At 42.7% G+C, this 19674-nt stretch overlaps 2 protein-coding genes across 5 annotated transcripts; one reads left to right on the forward strand and one right to left on the reverse strand.

The window, feature by feature from the left end:
- Nucleotides 1–4795: 4795 nt before the first annotated feature.
- LOC120686334 (disease resistance protein RPM1-like) lies at nt 4796–13329 on the reverse strand. 4 transcript variants are annotated; one of them, XM_039968535.1, is made up of 3 exons: nt 12894–13329; nt 12473–12551; nt 4796–7800 (listed from the first exon to the last, which is right to left on the reverse strand). In XM_039968535.1, the coding sequence occupies exon 3, from the start codon at nt 7796–7798 to the stop codon at nt 5084–5086; it is 2715 nt and encodes a 904-aa protein (XP_039824469.1). In that variant the 5' UTR covers nt 7799–7800; nt 12473–12551; nt 12894–13329; the 3' UTR covers nt 4796–5083. The 4 variants fall into 4 exon arrangements, with proteins under 4 accessions (XP_039824469.1, XP_039824468.1, XP_039824466.1 ...); XM_039968534.1 differs by having other exon boundaries at nt 4796–7803; XM_039968532.1 differs by having other exon boundaries at nt 4796–7803; nt 12473–12580.
- Nucleotides 13330–18386: 5057 nt separating this feature from the next.
- LOC120686087 lies at nt 18387–19568 on the forward strand. Its single transcript, XM_039968245.1, has 4 exons — nt 18387–18624; nt 18782–18958; nt 19107–19185; nt 19293–19568. The coding sequence occupies exons 1-4, from the start codon at nt 18597–18599 to the stop codon at nt 19327–19329; spliced, it is 321 nt and encodes a 106-aa protein (XP_039824179.1). The 5' UTR covers nt 18387–18596; the 3' UTR covers nt 19330–19568.
- Nucleotides 19569–19674: the final 106 nt, after the last annotated feature.

Raw genomic sequence — 19674 nt, forward strand, 5'->3', positions numbered from 1 at the left:
AAGTATAGTTTCTCGTGATGGAGTCTTTGAGGTTTAGACTCTATGAGTGGAGTCTGCATTGGAACTGCCCTAAGAAAGCATGTATATCCTCGCTCACCAAGCAGTTCACAAAGACTTCAACAATTATATGTGGGGGAGTTCGATGACACGCTTTCATTCATGTTATTCATTCTGTTTGGCAGCTCCAGCAGCTTCCATTCTAATAGTATTTTTCTCTCACACCGCTCCAGCACCAGCCACCAGCCAGCCAATAATATTTTTCTCTCAAACTACTCCAGCCACCAGTTCCAGTTTCAGCCCAGCTAACAGAGTGATTATGTGTCGGTACTCCACCACCACTTAAGAGGCTTGTCCTAGGTAACCGGAATCAATTAAGTGTCGTGGCCCATCAAATCATTTCGCTGGTCAACCTGACCCGCCTCCATATCGGAGTTCGTGGTGACGTAAGCAAGGAAGGAATAAATATCCTAGCAAGTTTACCCATCCTAGTTTCTCTTACTGTCAACATATTAGATGACAAAGAGGGAGATTCAGCGATTTTCCACCCAAGGTATGCAATCAACAGCCAAGGTTTCCAGTATTTGGTCAAGTTTACATTCATCTGTTGATCTGAGGCAGCGTTGGAATTTGAGCCGGGAGCCATGCCAAAGCTCCAAAGGCTCAAGCTGATACTCCTGGCACGGAGCCAATTCAAGTATGGGGACGGTGGCCTGGTCCTTGGGCTGCAGAATCTGGCAGGCCTCAAATATGTCGCTCTCAGTATTGACTGCGATGCTGCGACTGTTGATGAGGTGGAGTCATTGGAGAATGACATCAGGGGTGCAGCAGGCGTCCATCATAACCGTCCCATAGTCCAGGTCGAAAGAATGCATCAAAATTGGATGGCGCAAGGGTGCAGCAGGCGATCATCTGGCCATCCCATACTACAAGCACCATGACCATGAATGCATGATGTGGAAAACAAATATCAGTATCAGCAATCATCTGTTTATCTGTATCAGTCCCCCAGGGAACATATTAGGCCTTCTCCAGTGGCCCTTTTTGAAGAATCGGTTCATCCAGACCACATAAGCATTTATTATCTCTCTTCATTGATAAGTAATGCAATCATAGCCAAGCGGGTCCACAGCAAGGTTTTCTCTACCGGTATTTTTAAAATCTAGGTGGTCACCGGTAAACGGGAATATCGGATATATCAGAAATTTATCGGCGATACGAAAAAACTTTCGGACAAAATTTACAAAAAATATTCTTTTTGTTCAGAAAATCATGTACATCAGTTCTATATCATTTTAGATAAAAAAGCAAATGTACACATACTATAAACTACCGATTCAATGATATTTATGTAAATAGTCCAGTCCTAAATATTACAAAGTCCACCATAGTGCCAAATACTACATAATATCAATGCACAATCCAAAATACAACCATCTGTTTATCTGTATCAGTCCCCCAGGGAACATAAACTAGTTATCCCAATTGGTACCGTTGATTTCGTTTTTATTGCAAAGAGCAATCCAATAAGTGCAAGTGCGAGAGAGGGAAAAGAAAGAGATAAGAGCTCTTCGGTTAATCGGACATTCCAGAGAGTGAGAGGTCCTTTATAAAGGGATAGTCTATTGCATTAAGTTTCCGAAGAATTGAACCAAGAAATAATTTAGGGTTATCCGAACATTGATCATATTTGAGGTGAGCAATTTGAATTTTTTTCTAATAATTTGTACAGAAGTTAGTAGTTATATACTCATATGTATAGAACTAAGTACAGCCCTATACATGGAATGAACAGAGAAAATCCCACTATCAGCCAAAATCCATATTATGGTCTTATCAGCTTTCTAATAATCGATATTCACTCTGTTTGTTTGGCTGTGGCTGGTGGTTGGTGCTAATTTGTTATGAGAGAAAAGTACTGCTGTCTGGCTGGTGGCTGGTGCTGACTTGATATGAGAGAAAAATATTGTTGGCTGATTGGCTGACAAGCCAACCGAACTTATGGTCTCCACCTTAGCTCCACATCAGCTCTGCATGCACAATAAGCACAATAAGAAGCTTTGCATGCACAAGGACTCGTCGGCTACTGTTGAGAGGACAGTCTCAATGGGCTTTCCAGTGACCGATTAGCTCGAGCTTTGGATGCACACACTTTGCCTGTTATGGCTCTCGCTTAATTGCATCAGTATGCACTCCGGAAGTTTTTTAGCAATGTACTAGCTAGAACCTGGTACTGTTTGTCAAGCATAAGTACGCAATATGTACGCAGAATGCACAGCCTCCGACAACTAATATCCTGTTTAATCCTAATGTTGACGAAAAAAATTTGCAAGTGTAATTTTGGCAAGCGGAATTGAGCCGATCGGAAATTTTCTGAATTGCCCGTTCGGCCAAGGACTGCTAGAAGGCCTGGTCAAAGCTAGCGCTATCATGATCAAGATGTGGTCAGAGTTTAGTCAAAGATCATTCAACGGCTGGTCATGACTCGGAATAAGAGGATGACATCAACAGAAGATCCAGGAGTCTGATTGTTTTTGAAAATATTATATAAATATAGTAAATTTGATTTTTTTTCCGGTCCAATCTGTTGGCTAGGAGTTTTATCTTAGAATATAAATAGCAGATCATAGGATTTTGTAAGAGCATCTCCAACATATTACCTTAAATATTCTCTCTCTCCATTACCAATAGCTACTTTTATTTTTTAGGTAATAATTGCTGCAGCAGATTACCAAAATCCAATCACCAATAATAAAGTAGAGGGGAAATCCCCTTCATTTAGATGAGAGAGAGGTGTATCTTGGTGATTACAAAAACTTATAGGTAATGGGGATCGGATTGGTAATTTGTTGGAGCACCTCCATCACCAAAACATCAATTTTTTAGTATTGGGAAGAGGGATGAGTAATCTGTTGGAGATGCTCCAAGGGACATCCAACACATCCATACAACTTCTTTTTAGCGTCACGCCACACCCTAGGAGTAGGAGTAAAGTAGAACTCGATGTATTCTTCATTAGTTAGGCCGGATCTTTGGTTTGCTCTTATGTCTCGCCTTTATCAGATTTACTAAGCTTTAATGTGACATCCGGACCAATATGGATATATGGCCCAGTAGTGGCTCATGAGTTCTATGCGTATATGTTTAGTACCACATTGCTAGTTGAGCAATGGTGGCCCAACTTATAAATCTTTGGCTTCTAGCCATAGCACCTTCAGGATAACCTTTTTTATGCGAAGTGAGAACGAAAGCGTAAGTAAGGTGATATGTGTAAGTGGGCTCGCACCCTCAGAAGGGCTGGGCTGTGCGGCGTTGGAGGCCGGGGTGTTACAAATGGTATCATAGCCAACCCCCGCGGTTGCGCGTACGGGTCAGTGTGCGGGCATATGGCGCATGGTGCGTGGCGTCGGCACTGGACGTACGGGCATGCGCCAAAGGGGAATGTTCCTGGACATTTGCCCAGTGTGGCTGAGTGGGACCGACGAGTACGTCGGGTTCTTTGAGGGGCGTGTGTGACATCCGGCCCAATTTGAATATGGCCTAGTAGTGGCCCATGAGTGATGTGTGCACATATTTAGTATCACATTGCTAGTTGAGTAAGGGTGGAGCCAACTTATAAGTCTTTGGCTTCCAGTCATAGCACCTTCGGGTTAACCCTTTTATGCGAAACGGGGACGAAAGTGTAAGTAAAGTGCTATGTGTAAGCGGGCTCACCCCTCGGAAGGGCTGGGCTGTGCGGTGTTAGAGGCCGGGGTGTTACATTTAATTACAGACGCATTGTTACCGTAATTTCGTTTAGTTTATCCTTCAGTTATGCGTTGGTAGATCTCATCTTTTATGAGACATTACTAGATTTCACAATTTATCAAATGTTGATCAGGGGTCTAACGGCTGCTATCTAACCCGCGTAGTCTACAGTAGCTGATACGTTCAATGATCTTTGCTCTATATTCATTGATCAAATCTCATATCTTGTTATAAACTAAAATTGTTCCACAATAAAAAAAATTGATCCACAACGAAAAAGTTATTTCATTATAAAAAATTATTTTATTTTATAGGATAGTTTGGCTGCCAGTCACATATGTAAATATGTAACTTGTATTATTTGCCACGAATCTGCTTTTCTGGCCCGAAAACCAAACACGCCCGTAAGATGGTCTTCGAAACCCGCTTCTTAGATGGGTCATCGCCGAACTGAACTGGGCCTCCAGAGAAGGCCCGTCTCTGTGCGCAGCTGTCTGCACAACGCCTCCTTGTCCTGTCTCCTCTCTGACTTCCTTCCTGCTATTCCTGTCCAGTACTCCGGTGCGGCGCTGCCGGCGGCCGTGGCGGGCTCCATCTGTCCGTCAGGGCGCGGCTATGCTTCGAAGACTGTCGCTACTCCGCAAATCAGGTTGGTAACTTCGCTGAACCCGTGGCCGGTTGTTTGTTATGCAGTTCAATCGGATATGGTCATAAAAAGGATATGTGAATGATCTGTTATCGATTTATGGATCCAGTTCGACTGCAGACCTGCAAATTTCTGTTCCAAATAACGCATCCAATCAGTGTCAACCGGACTGTATGCCTAAATCATATGTAATTATTAGACCCAAAACAAATAGATGTGCATGCCATCCCCTAGCGCTGTCACCTGAGCATTTCTTTACCCCGTGTCCCATTAGATTCATGTGGAATTGGGCTCGATGTCATGCACAATTTATGGCGCCTTTTGCTCAGTATTTCAGTAAACCATTTGTTTTGAGTTATTTTTATTGGCATAATCTTACAGTACTTCTGAGTTACTGGAGCCTAATCAACTTACAAGGATAACGTGTTCATTACATTATGCAATTGAGTACAATAGTACATAAGGTTCGGGTTCTTACATGGGACTCGAGATTACAGTACGAAAGACAAGTTTAAGGGTCTATTGGACAATTACAAATCTAGACGTATTATAGCTGAATAGCTGATATTGCAGTTTGACTAACAATGCCAATAACTAATGACTTATCCATGCTGAGCATGTGAGCAAGTGGCCAAGTTACAAGCAGATACGACATACATGAATGTAACTGCAAATGGAACAGAAATGCCACTTCTAGATCTGGAGCTCTGCAACATACTGCATTTTCTGCTGCATTCCGTCCATAGCCCACTGAGCTCTGAAGTCTTGGTGCAAATTCACGAGGCATAGCTTCCTTAGAGAGTGAAGGGATTCGATGCCTTGAGGGACCTTGTCGAGTTTTGGAAGTGTCACAACATATAAACCTTCAATCTGTGTGAGGGCGCCATCTTTGATCATCAGTTGGTTAACATCAGGCATGCGCTTCAAGACAAGCGTCTTCAACTTCGGGAAGGACCCTTCGGCAAGAACCAATGTGCCTGCACTGCTCACCCTGTTAAGTCTAAGATATGTTAGGTTTGGCACGTACGGAGAAAGCAACTGCAGTGGGTCTTCCTGAAGTTGACACCAGCTTATAGCTAGATACTTCAGATTTCTGCCATGATCAAGAAATATTGGGCAGTCTAGTGTATTATCTGCCCAACGCCCTCTGATTATCAATTTGTAGAGTTTTTCAGATTCTGGCTTCAGAGCTTGCAAGCAAAGTTCCTCATTCTCATCCCTCGCAGAGAGAAGCAAGCTAGAAAGAAGCGGCAGCGTGGACAGTGTAGCAAAAAGATTTGCACAGTCCGCAGTTCTTATGTTGTCAATCCACACGCTCCGTATTTGCTTAAGTTGCATCAGCTGCTCAACCAAGTCCTTGTTAGCTTCCACGGTCTCAAGAGTCTGCAGTTCTTCCAAATTGGATAGCTGTTTTGGTGCTTGCATTCCAATGAAATAGCGAAACTCTGACTGCTCCTCATCTTCATATCTATCAGCCAGAAGGTGCCGCAGCTTCTTGAGTCTAACAATGCCTCGAGGTAGCTTCACTATTTTTGTTTTCTTGATGTCTAGGGTGAGGAGGTTTGACAGCCTCCCAATAGACTCTGGGAGTGACTTGACCCTGGTGCGCTGCAGACCAATGTACCGTAGATTAAACAAATTTCCTATGGACGGTGGCACTTCAGTTATTTCAGAATCTTGCAGCTCAAGAACAGTAAGATAGTTGGATTCAGAAAAAATTGGGGATAACAACTGAGGAGAGGATGCAGTTATTCCAAGAGCCACAAGGGTTCGAAGGCGTGAGAATTTCACTTTTACTGCAGCTTTCTCTTTCCATCCACATGATGACAGGCGACAAACATGTTTGTCCATGTTAGAAATGCTTGAAAAGTCATTTGCGGAACCAAACTTCTCATCTTTGAATATTGAAAGCGCCAGGTCACGCACGAGGTCATGCATCTTGCAGGTACTAACCCTGCCTAGCTCATCATTCTCCACAACTTCCAGCATATTTCTTTGAATCAATTCTCTGAGATATCCTTCAGCCACCTCCTCTGCTGTGCTTTGTTCTTTTTGCACTGCAAAACCTTCTGCTGCCCACAGCCGCACAAGGCTTTCGCTTGACAATAGGTGATCCTCTGGAAATAGACCACAATACAAGAAGCAATTCCTAAGATCTCCAGGTGTGTCATGATAGCTCAGATTTAGAATTGCACTAACATTATCATTATTTGCCAGCTCACAACGAAGTTGTTTGTAAGTCTCATTCCAAACATAATCTGTTGTTGGCAGTGAAGACAACATGCCACCTATGGTTACTATTGCAAGTGGGAGGCCTTGACACCTATCCACTATATTCTTAGCCAGCTTTTCAAGGTCCTGAGGGCACTTGCATTCCATGCGGTTATAGAAAGCCTTTCTGCAGAAGAGGTTAAATGCATCATTGCATTCCAATGGCTTGAGTTTGAGTTGATGTCTTGGTTGAGCAAGAGTAGACACATGTTCCTGTCTTGTTGTGATAATAATGCTACATGATTGAAGGTTCTGGAATACATCCGCTATCTGAGTGTATGCTTCTCGATTCCAGACATCATCTAATACAACCAAACATTTTCCATCTGATAGTCTGTCTTTTATTTTTACTTTCAACTCATGGGCATCCATATCTGTTAGCTCTGACTGTTCTGGGTACCCAATCTTCCTAAGCATTTTCCTCAGCATTTCAACCACATCATAAGTCTTTGACACAACAATCAATGCATGGGCGGTAAAGTTAATCTTCTCCCGCTCATACACATTTGCGACCAGAGTGGTTTTTCCTAATCCACCCATACCAGATACTGTGATCACTGTTCTACCTTGCTTGTCGGAGTATAGCCATTCAGTCAACTGTCTCCTGTTGTGTTCAATCCCCACGAGATCATCTTGTAGAACTTCCTGGAAACAACCTTGTGGCTTTTTTCTTTCAATATCAGCAAGTGGATTAGAAATAAGCTGCGGCAATTGCAGCCACCGATCTCGCCGCTTCACAACATTTTCAATTTTTCTCTCTATCTGAATAATCTCCTCCGCAATTTCACTGAAAACTGTGACATAATAAGCTTTCGAGAAGAACTTCTTCAATGCATTTTCTTCCTCCAATTTAAGTGCATGATACGAATATTTGTCCATTACATCTTCAACACGGTGGGCCAGCTCCCGCACCTCGCCAATCCAATCCTTAACAAGCTCGTTTGTAAGACTTGGTGTACTAAACTGTTTTATGACATTGCTCATCGCCTTAAATTCATTCCCTATTTCCTCGACTTTCTCTGGTAATTCCTTCAGATTCTTAACTTTCTCAGATAACTTGGCAATGACGGCCTTCGTGGTTTCCTCCGCTAAGGTGGAACCTATCTTTGAAACAGTATGGAGTAAGGCCTCCGCCATTTCTGCTGAACAGCATAAACGTAGATCATGTTACATAGTATAGTAAAAAAAATTAGCAGAAACCCAACACACAGTTGCATGATGTGAATGCCTTGTTATAATTATCAGTTAGAAGAATAAAGCAGATGGAGGGACAAGAATGCCGGTAAAGAACAGTATTGAGTCAATTTTCTTGGGGTTGATAAAATCTGTAAGTTCGATATTACATTCCTTTCTAAGATTTGACATGTAAATCGAGAATTGGAAACAAAAACACAAACAGATTATGTGACCATAGTCCATAGACTCTACACAGACTAAATAAAAGCCTGGATTCTGCACTGCAAACATCAATATTCAGTTTGATTCAACTCTGGTTTCTAGCTTCTGTCATAATTCAATATTTGTAATTAGGTGTACAAACCTCACTCATTAGTAGAGAAGTATGATGCTGCTAATTAAAGCATTTGATTGAGCTTAAGTATGGATGCGAAGTGTCATGTATAACTCAGACTAATAAACCAGTCCATGAGAAGTGAACTACCCCTTGTAATCGAAATTAATTCATCAACATATTGTGCATCTTAATGTCCTTTGAAGGTAAGAAATTGTTATGATCTGAATTCTCTGTCTGCTTCATTGCTTTGGTTGTTAGGCCTACTGTCGGTGTGTTAAAATTCAAGACTAAGAACTTTAAGTTGATGCTTTTGGTTTCAACGATTTCCATCTTTGCATCCGAATTGCTTTCTTGTTCCATGCTCTTTATTAGGTGAACATGATATGCTATATGTAATACTTCTGTAGATTGTGACATTATGATAGGCCTGCTAATGGGTTGGGTTGAAATGGGTTTTATGGGGTGGGTTTTGAAATGGAGTGTGTTTGGATGATTTAAAATGGGTTGTATTACTTAATGGGGTGGGTCGGGGCGGGTTCTATATAAATGCGGGTTGAGGCGGGTTGGGGTGGGTTGAAATGGATATTTTTTACAAAATAGTATAACTATATATAAATGTGGGTCCCACGTGAGAGCTGGACTCTGAAATTAAAACCACGTGTTTATATCAGAAAAATTTATCGAAATTGACTGAATTTTGTTGGATATGACTCAGTACGACTGGCAGCTATTTTGTGCAAAGCAGTGTGGCTAGAACTACCTGTGGGCCCCACATGAAGAGCCGGACCCTGGAATTAAAACCTCGCGTTCACACTATAAAATTTTATCGAAATTGACTGAAATTTGTTGGAGATGACTCGGTACGACTGGTAGCTACTCTGTGCAAAGCAGCGTGGCTAGAACTACACGTGGGCTCCACATCAAAAGCCGGACCCTAGAATTAAAACATCGCGTTCACACTATATAATTTTATCGAAATTGACTGAAATTTGTTGGAGATGACTCAGTACGACTGGCAGCTACTCTGTGCAAAGCAGCGTGGCTAGAACTACACGTGGGCTCCACATCAAGAGCCGGACCCTAGAATTAAAATCTCGCGTTCACACTATAAAATTTTATCGAAATTAACTGAAATTTGTTGGAGGTGACTCAGTATGACTGGCAGCTACTCTGTGCAAAGTAGCGTGGCTAGAACTACACGTGGGCTCCACATCAAGAGCCGGACCCTGGAATTAAAACCTCGCGTTCACACTATAAAATTTTATCGAAATTGACTGAAATTTTTAGAGATGAGTCAATATGACTGACAGATACTCTGTGCAAAGTAGTGTGGCTAGACATATATGTGGTCCCCACATTAAGTGTAGAACCACTAAATTCCTGGTATAGTAGAACTCATGGGTTTTTATGGGTTACCCGTTTATAATGGGGCGGGTTGGTTAGAGTTGAGAAATTAATTAATTGGGTTGGGTTGGGTTGGGTATCTAAATATGTTAATTTTGGGTGGGGTTGGGTATGGTGCGGGTTCTAACCCATTAGCAGGGCTACATTATGAGGTTCAGGTGTTCTGTATCTTCAGGATCCAAATCACAGTCTGCTTGCTAAATTTCATAACAAGTTCTCCGATCATGGAGATTTACATTGACGCGTTTATTTGGGTGGAGATTTATATCTCTTTCTGGTTCAATCATGCATTGATCTCTAGGTTTCTTATTTTTTAGTATGACATTTCCTAGCTTATTGCTATGTTTTTCAGAAATAATGCTAGAGATATTTCTTAAGATACAGCTTCTGATCTTGTTAATTCTATGGCACACATGTGTTGCAGTTGCAGACAGATATCCTTTTGTGACTTACTCCTTCCTACCTTTAATTTATTTATTTTTTGCTTTGGAAAGCCATGTTTTGACTGACAATTACTTAAATTATATGCATAATATTGACTCGTTCTTACCAAAATACATCGTAAAAATGGACAGGTAGTATCTTCTTAGAGTTCCTTATTATGCTGAAAGGTTCCTGCATACTTTGGAGGTGGTCTTGCAGAGCAGCCTCTCTGTAGGAGAATAGAATTGGTGTATAATTGATGGATTATTGTAGTCTGAGCCTTAGGGCTGAATATATAGGGGTACATGACTTAGAGGGCAAGGAGCCTCTCCTACAGATATAGTAGGATACGGATACAATCCTAATCTATCTAGTATAGAGATATTCCTGATATACTCTAACACTCTCTTTAGCTGTTTGTCATCCTTTTATCTTAAGGTGTATTTTGCTGAGGGTTCAAAGCAGTATAACTACTGTTTTGGATATCTTTCAGCGTGACTGCAGATTTTTCTAGTGACATAAGACACGTGACTAACAAACATTACTTCTAAGTCCAGAATTTCAGATATCTTTATTCCCAAGATGTACCCTGATGCTGTGGCAGGAATAACTACTGTTTCAATCAAGATAAGCTAAGTTTATTGATAAATGCCAAATGCTTGGTTTCGTAGTCTATGGAGCATGCTATTAAAACGTCCTTTGTCCACTGAACCTCTGGAGGTGTTGGGTTGGTACAGAAACAGCTGGGCATGGAGAAAAAAAATGCTACTGGTGCTTGAGCATGTCAGTTCAAGTGGCTTCCTACCTGTATGCTTGAGCATTTCTCCAGTTTTGTTATAGTAGTGTGTAAATTAGTTGTTTTGCCTGATCCTGGTTACCATGTCAAATAGCTTCTAATTTTTAGCTTTTGTGTTTTCGCCCGCCTTGTGAACCATAAGACTCCATATAAATTTGTACCTGTGGAGAGGCCTTTAAAGAGGGTAAATCGGCGAGATGTTGGATAGTTTTGTGCACATAAGCTTTTTTATTGCCACGATTAAATGGATCATCTGCCAGGAACAGATTCTGATATTGATATGCAATGATTTAATTGCAATGCCTTTATCATTTCCATTATTCTAACTCTATCTTTATTTCTTTCTTTTTCCCAGGAAGGTCAGTAGTGGGATGTACTCCCCCCGTCCCAAAAATACAAGTCATTCTAGGTTTGTCAGGACTAAAACTTTCTAAAGTTTGACCAGATTTATATAAAAACCTGTAAATATTTATGATATTAAATAAGTATCATTAAATTCACCATGAAGTGTATTTTCAAAATATACCTATTTAATGTCATAAATGTTGATACTTTTCACCATAAATTTGGTCAAACCTAAGAAAGTTTGACTTAGGACAAATCTAGAATGACTTGTATTTTAGGACGGAGAGAGTATGCAACTTGTCAGGCGAAGTTGGAATATGGATATGTGTTGTGCAAGGTGACAGTGTAAATCTTTATACAATGCAAGAAGCTATGGGGCTCTGCTGTTCTGAATCATGGTATGCTTGCTAAATACTCCCTCCATTCTCTTTTGATTGTCCTATTTCCAAAATTAAATTATTCTCTTTTGATAGTCCTATTTGGGTTGACATCTTGGGAAGTATGGATGGCCTTCAATTCCCATGCAGAGTAACTTTTCTAGAGAAAAGATTGGTGCATGTATATGATAACATAAAAAACGAGGAGTCATAATTAATGAGACGATAAGCAAGGTACTTTTTGGTCATTGTTCCAAGATGAATTAGGACTATCAAAAGAGAACGGAGGGAGTAATAAACCCTCTAGTCATGCCAGCATACATGAATAGATTCATTACTTTGGATGTTGTATTACTTTCCAAATTCATCATATATCAAACTAAAGGAGTTGGTACTTGTGGGATGGCAATTGCATGCTTTGTTTTTAAGAGGCTATAATTTCTAATGCTTCCAAACAGTTTGTAGTGATTTGTGATACTCCTAAGCCTTCCAAACAGTTTGTGATATATTCATGGTAGATTTGTCTAATGACTTGACCAGTTGATCCCTGCTGGACACAAGTTTGGAGTTCAAAACTTCAGGTATTTTTGGCACCCAAATGCCCGATAATGCTTCTGCCGAACTATGCTTTGTAGATATGCTTTGCTTTCATAATACATAAGCTATCAGTTTGGACGTTCTGTGAAATTTTAGGAATGTGGGCTGATGACTATTTTTTATGTCTGCGTTTTTGTAGTCAGGTCTAAATCTTCAACTGTCTCTAAGCAGAGGGGCTTCTATTTCAACCTTGTAAAGGGGGAAATTCTGCGAAATACTTGGATTTTCATTTCTCTAAAAGAAAATTCTCGTTGCTAAAATTGCCAGACATGGCTAGTCATCGTATCACCAAGCAAAGAGAATGTTCTGGAGATGCAAAAATTTGTGAGTGAGGATTCAGAGAAGGTAATCTGCACCTGCTGGTGATTGGAGCTTGTAACTCTGCTACAACCCCTGACACATAAAGGAAAGAGTCCAAAAGGCCTGAGCTGAACCCTGCAGAAATTCCAGGCCTGAGCTGAACCCTGCAGAAATTCCGATGGAAATACTTGAATGATGTACCAGCTAATCCACGGTGACAGTCTAGATGGAGAGATGCAACTGAATCGAAACTTCGCAAGGATGTTTTGCCCTTGGAATTACACTACACATAACACAAGGATAAGGGCAGGCATTTCATCTGGGAGTAAGGCTCACTGAAAATTTCACATGTGATTCACTAGCAAGATATTAGATATGCTCGTCGAAGCTCAGCTTTGCATCTAATTCGAGAAATGACAGGCTCTAAACTTGCTCGTGAATGTAATCTGGTAACAGAACACCAGGAGAGAATCTAACCTTGACAGGATCCGGGCAGCCAGACGCCTTTCGTGAGCTAGTCCATCCAAGAGCAGCAGCAGAGACCGAGTGGTGTGGTGTGGTGTTTGAGCTGCTTATGCTTGGTTGGAGCTGCAACAATCGCAATGGAGTGCGCTGGTGAGAGGAGATCTGGACTTGCTTGGAGCTTAAGAGATGCAAGCAACTAAGCAAGGACCAAGGAGACTTGCTATAGGAGGAGACCTGAAGTCGTCCAAGAAGACTAAGACTTTGGCCAGGTCCACACGGCCTGGCCTACTGTCCGGTAGGGCACATACTGACAGGAGAGGCGGCCCCACGTCTGTGGAACGAATCCGATGAGTATCATTGAAGCGGAGACAAACTTGATCAGTCACCATCAGACAAAACAGAGCAAAATATACACTGGAAACAGAGGGTGTATTTTCGGTGAACCTTCGTCTCGTCCTACAATGCGCAAGAAGTTAGTCTGACCCAACACCTCGACATCTCATACACTGAATTAACGCGGAAACTATCCTTTTCGGATTTGTATGCTTCTTTGTTGGACACATTGTTATGCCAAATGCAAGCCTTCCATGCAAGCTTTCTTCCTTTTTGGATTTGTATGCTTCTTTGATGGACACATTGTTTTGCATCAAATGCAAACCTTTCATGCAAGCTTTTTTTTCTTAGGCCCTCCTAACATTGTTTTGTTGTCAATAGTCTCCAGCAGCCATAGAGCCTAGTAATAGTAACCTTGGTGGCTTCACAGTTCATATCTTATTCTTTCAGTCATGCATCTCAAATCTCAATGATGATACAAAATTACAAATCCAATCATTGGACCTTGTGCATATGGCCCTGTGAAGCCAAACTTTATCAGCAATACCAACTGGCTGAGAAAAAAATATTTTCATGAAATGAAATAGCACAAAAAAAAACAAGGAAAGCAATATAAACCAAGCAAGTACTAGTAGTTAGGGATGAAAACAGTACGGATATGTAGTGGCGGAGCTACATTGGCTCTAGGGGGTGCCTGGACACCCACACCGAAATGAAAACTCAATGCTAATCATCAAATTTTCACCTTATAAATTAGATAGCTAGAAGCAAAATCAAGGACAGGGCACCCCTCGATTCAGCTCTAGCTTCGCCCCTAATATGCTTGAAGGACAGGGCACCCCTCGATTCAGCTCTAGCTTCGCCCCTAATATGCTTGGTACATCTGACGGATCGAAGGGGTTTAGACACTAAATTGAATAGACCATATCTGGAATCGGGTATTCGATATCAGTATTGTATACTCCTTCTGTTCTAAAATAAATGTACTTCTAAAGTTTGGATGTAGAGATCAATGCTAGCGGAAAATTATATATATACCCTTATAAAGATGTAATAATTGCACATTGGGAGAAGAGAAAGTACAAAATGACAAAGTTATATTGTCCTATTCATAGATGTGCATTTATTTTGGAATAAAATGAGATAAATAATGTGTGAATAGAATGGATATCAATATCAGGCACATTTTCCACTATTCGTATGATCGATTCGTTTTCATCCTTGCTAGTAGTTCACGGCAAAATAATTGCTTGCTAGTAGTTCACGGCAAAATAATTGCAAATTTAAACACCGGTAGAAACCCACGTGCTCAACCGCTCAACCCGCCGTGTGATGCGATGGGCATGAAGTAAATTAAACTAAATATTTTTAAATCAAATTTAAGGTGTTCTAACTTGTAAGTGGCAACCGGGTAAATATGTTCAACTCTCCGTCAATGCCCCTTACTGCCAGCTTGGAAAAAGCTGTCCAAACTCCAAAGGGACAGATATTTTTTTTTTCCTCTCATGTCCAGTAATCCAACACACAGAGACCATACACAAGCAGGCCGTCAACCTGTCTTTCTCTCGCCGGAGACAACACCGGAGACCCGCCATGGCCGCCGCCGCTGCCGATCCTCCAAGTAAGGACTCCACAGACTTGATGAGCATCGATTCCCCCTGCCCATGCCTCATTCTAAACAAGCTCCAAAAGAAATCGTTTACAGTTTTTTCTTTGTTTTTGCTCCTGGATCTATCCCCAATAACACTCTGCGAATCGCCTTGTGTTTCTTGCCGTGGCATCTAACCGCAGCCTACTTCGTCGGCCGTCCGTTGCACTACGAGGGGCAACAACCGCAGGCGCCGGTACCGCCGCCACCCGCCGCTGCCGGCCAGAACGCTGGGAACGCACAAGTCCCTGGTGCGTTCTTGCAGCTCTGTTCTTGGTTACGCAAGATTTCCAGTCCTGAACTCCTGATTGAGTGATATTTTTTTCCCATCACATTTCGTGTCAATTGTTCATTATCCTGGATTGGGCAGGTTACTACGCTGGGCCTACGCAAGGTAGACGAAACGCTGCCACGGAGCACAGCAACCCTGCTGAGAGTACTGCAGTTCAGCAGACTCAAGAACCGGGCTTCCTTGCCAGATGGTGACTAGTTTGATGCTTTCATTGGTGTAGAGAGTAGAGACTATTTGGAGCTCAAATCTGCTTCTATGCATTGTTGATGGTTCTCCGTTTAGGTTCGGGTGCTTCTCCGGCAGCAGAGGAAATGCGAACTAGACCCAGGACAGACATCCCCTGCTCGGAGCCTCGGAGCTCAGTGGAGGACTGGTCATCTGGATGGATTGCACGAGGCCTTCAGATTATCGGTTCTATGAAACTTGTTCTTCGGCATTTCCGTTGTCAATTTCACAATCAGGTTGTTCCTTGTGTAAACCAAAAGAATTTCTTACTATTGTGCTGTCTACTGCATGAACAATTGGAGCATTTAACTGAACATTCTTCCTCTTGAGGTGCTCTTGCGCTATACACCGGCAGACGCAAGTTGAGATTCAGGGACTACATAAAAGGGCACAGACTGTCAAATTCCATTAGTTCACAAATCTCGGCACACATCTAACGGTGCTGGACGCTGGAACATAGGCATGTGCCCATGGCCATGAGGGCTAGAATTTCCCGCATTTTATGAACAAAGTAGCTTCCCCATCCAATTAATTTACCATCTTCCGTGAGAAAAGTCGAATTTAGGCTAGTCTCATAGGAATTTCATAAAAGGTTTCATAGCATTAAATATCGTTAATTTTGCTGACATAACAAGAAGAAAGAAGTATAAGTTTCATGAAATGTGAGAAGAGTTTCACCACTATGAAATCCATCTGGCACAGTTACCTAGTTTCTAGTATAGGTAATTGTGCCCGTTAACCTCCCACTGAGACTAACCTTATACACAAGCAGTGGACCGAGTACAAACCTAGAACGTCGCACAAGACTAGGATTTTAATTGGTGACCCATATCTTCATCCAACCCTTTTTCGTTCAAAGTTTTGTACTATTTTTTTCAAAATGAGATTTTATTTTGAAAAAATAGTATAAAATTTTGAACTAAAAAGGTTAAAGGTGCACGTAAGAATCACCAATTAACACTCCTAGTACAAGACAAGGGAAGAACATGTTAAGAACAAAATAAATCCATAATCATGTTAAGAGAAAGTTGCAGCCCCAAGCCACCGAGTGATGGCGGCAATTCCTTTCGTTTCCAGGCACTGAACTAGATGCTGGTTGCTCAAGACCAGGTCGAACAGTGGCTAGTGATGGCACCTCCACACGCTTGCATAGCTAGCACTAGTTAGTAGTTACCATGCTAATCATTGATCAATGAACCAAGCGGTTGGTCAGTAGGTGCTATCTCTGCTTCATATATGCTCAGCTCTCCTAAACTCAATTCCCTTTGCCAGCTCGGAGAAAGCGGCGTCCCTAGCTAGGCCCCTCTTCCCATTCCAAGCCAAGAACCTGAGGCCGACGCGAGAAGGGGAGGCGTGCCTTCGTCCGCCTCAGCTGTCGCCTCGCTCTCGCCGGAGGAGGAGTCGCCCGCCCCGGCCGCCGGAGCTCCGCCATGGCCGAAGAAGGCCCTGCCGGTATGTCGCTCAACCTCCGCCACCTCTGCCTCTCTCCCTTGGAAACAAGCGTGCTTGCCCGAAGGAAGGAGAGGAGAGCCCTTTTCGATTCACTCTGCTCTCTTCTGCGAATTCACTCTCTTCTCTTTTTTTCCCTCGTCTTCTCTCGGTTGAAGGCTACTACGTCGGCCGTCCGATGAACTACGACGACCAGAAATCTCCGCCGGCGGCGGCGGCGCCGTCCCAAGCCGCCGACGAGCAGGTCAACGCTCGAGTTCCTGGTGCGTGCATCACAGATCCGAGCGTCTCATGCCCGGATTCCTCGTTCTGTTTCTTTTTCTATCAACCTGCTTGAACCTGGTTCTGCTTGGCATGGCAAGGGCAGGCTACTACGCCGGCCGTGTGCCCGGCAAGAAACCCGCCGCCGGCGAGCAGAGCTCCGCTGCAGATCAGGCGAGCAAAGAACCGGGCTTCCTTGCCAGCTGGTAAATTACTACTGCACACAACTCAATAACTGCCCGTGCCTGATCTCTCACGCTGCTTGCCTGCGTGCTTGCTCGATCCATTTGCTGACGGTTCTCTGTTTGTCACTCATCTCTAGCTTCGGATGCTTCTCCGGCAGCCAAACTGCAAAATAGATTCAGTGGAGGAGGATGGCTCAGGAGGCAGGATGATGGATGATTGGATGACATGACACTGACTGTTTGGGACGATGGAGAAATTATTCAGATTTTTTTTCCTTTCAAGATTTTTTTTTTCCGGCAGTGGTGTTGTCACATTGTACAAGCGTATGCAGATGCAGAGTGAATGAAATTATTCAGTATGATCCATCAACCTTGATGTCTTAATGTGCTTATTTATGTAAATCGCTCGTATATTTAACCTTAAGGGAGAAAAATTTTATGGAAAGTTATATGTAGCCATCTAGGACTGCCGTATATCTGCAACCTCTTGTGAAGTTTTCAATTGGGGTCTAGCTCAATCTCTCTCAATCATCGTGAGTAGCCTTGCATAACCAAATACAATAATTTGGCATCTAATCAACATCTTTCACATAATTGGGACCCAGCAACAGATTTATGTACATGCACATGAGCCTTGAAGGGTATACAGAACCTTTGAAAATATTGAGTACCAAATGCTTTTATCAATATTCGTGCTATTGATTTTCAATGAAACAAGTTCAATCTAAGCAACAAGCATGCATTTTCTATGTAGTATGTACTAGCAGGATTGTTGCCGGGCATTTGTCCATGAGACGAATTGCTGTGGCCAGGGTACAGAGAGATCTTCTACTGTGATTCATCAGACTGAGTACCGGCCTTCTTGGCTGGATGTGTGTATGTAACAAGCAACCCACAAGCTCAATCTTATGCTAGTTACTAAGAGACTATTTTAAGAAGTCTCATTTTCAACTTGTACGCCATGGAACGATAGAAATTCAAAAGCGTGTTGAACTCTGTCAGGAATACTAACTGACCAGAAAATAACTCTGAAAAATAAGGTACGCCACAGTTGCAGAAACCCACAAGCTCGAGCCATCTTCCAAAAAGAAAAAACAAATTCACAAGCTTTTTTTTAGTCGTTTCAAGGCACTGTGGGTTTCTAGGTGGCTTCTGGTTAACGCGCACAAGTCTTCTCAGTCAATTGCTTAGTGCCGACGGAGAAAGCTTCCTGAAGACGTCTTTCCCGCTCCAATCCAAGAAACGGAGACCGGCAAAGGCGCAGTCTACTCACCCTCTTCCGCGCGCTCGCCGGAAGAGGTGCCACCCGCCGGACACCCGCCATGGCCGACGCCGCCAACGAACCTACCGGTATGTCACCCAGCCTTCAAGTCTAGCTCCCCACTTCTCAAAACGAAAAAACCATGCTCGAAACAAAAGAACAACCGTGTCCAGAATGTTACATTGCCTCTGCACCCATTTCTCTTCAGCAAAATCACTTTGTTCGTTGGTTTTTCTGTGGTTGCAGCTATCTACTACAGTGGACGTCCCCTGAGCTACGACGCGCAGCAAGCGCAGGCGACACCACCGGTACGGCCGCAGCCAACCGTCGGCGAACACGCCAGCGCTCTGCCGGCGACGGCGCAGCAGCCACTGCAGTACGCTACCGAAAAGGCCAACCACACTCATGTCCATGGCGTTCCTGGTGCGTGCAACACCTTTCCAATCCCAGCGTTTGTTCTTATCCAAATTTCTCGCTTGTTTTGTTTCTTCGGAATCCTGTTTGAACCTAGCAGCATCTGCCTAAGACGAGCATACTCTGTTGTTCGGAACTTTTTCTTTGGTTTGAGCAGGATACTATAAAGGCCGCGTGAACAAGACGAACACAGCTGCAGTTGAACCGGAAAAGGAACTGAGCTGCATTGACAAACTGTAAGCACCACACTAGCTTCAATTGATCATGGAGATACCGGTACCTAGAACACAGAAAGTTCTCACTGCTGTGTGTTCCCTAAAATTTTTTGCATGATGCTCTCAAGTCTCATCTGTTTCATGGGTGGCAAAAACATGAGATAGTTTGAGAGGACACTCGTGTTCGGCGTTCAGGAAGGAAGCTGCAGGATTGTTGCACGGTTGTGGTTATTTAGATCGATAGAGGAGTTGAGTTTTTTGTTTTTCAGAGTTTCACCCCCTGCTATTCGTTTGCACAAGTTCATGCAGAGGCAGAGTCAATGAGCCTACTCAGTATGATCCATCAATTGTACTCTGTTCCATGGTATAAATCAGCAAGTTTCTCATCTGGATCTGTCTCCTTATCAACTGATTGATATTTCAATCACCTGTTTCCCACCTATCGATTTAAAATATAACCAACCATATCTTGTATTTCGGGCCCGCAGCCCCTTATTGCATGCCCGTTAT

Source organism: Panicum virgatum, chromosome 8N (assembly GCF_016808335.1).
Source record: "Panicum virgatum strain AP13 chromosome 8N, P.virgatum_v5, whole genome shotgun sequence".
NCBI lineage: Eukaryota > Viridiplantae > Streptophyta > Magnoliopsida > Poales > Poaceae > Panicum > Panicum virgatum.

Bases quoted from the DNA above. Each gene is read 5' to 3' on its own strand.
- LOC120686334 (XM_039968535.1), bottom strand. From the start codon at position 7,798: ATGGCGGAGGCCTTACTCCATACTGTTTCAAAGATAGGTTCCACCTTA.
- LOC120686087 (XM_039968245.1), top strand. From the start codon at position 18,597: ATGGCCGACGCCGCCAACGAACCTACCG. The intron at 18,625-18,781 runs GTATGTCACCCA...CTGTGGTTGCAG, and splicing joins CGCCGCCAACGAACCTACCG to CTATCTACTACAGTGGACGT. The intron at 18,959-19,106 runs GTGCGTGCAACA...TGGTTTGAGCAG, and splicing joins TCATGTCCATGGCGTTCCTG to GATACTATAAAGGCCGCGTG.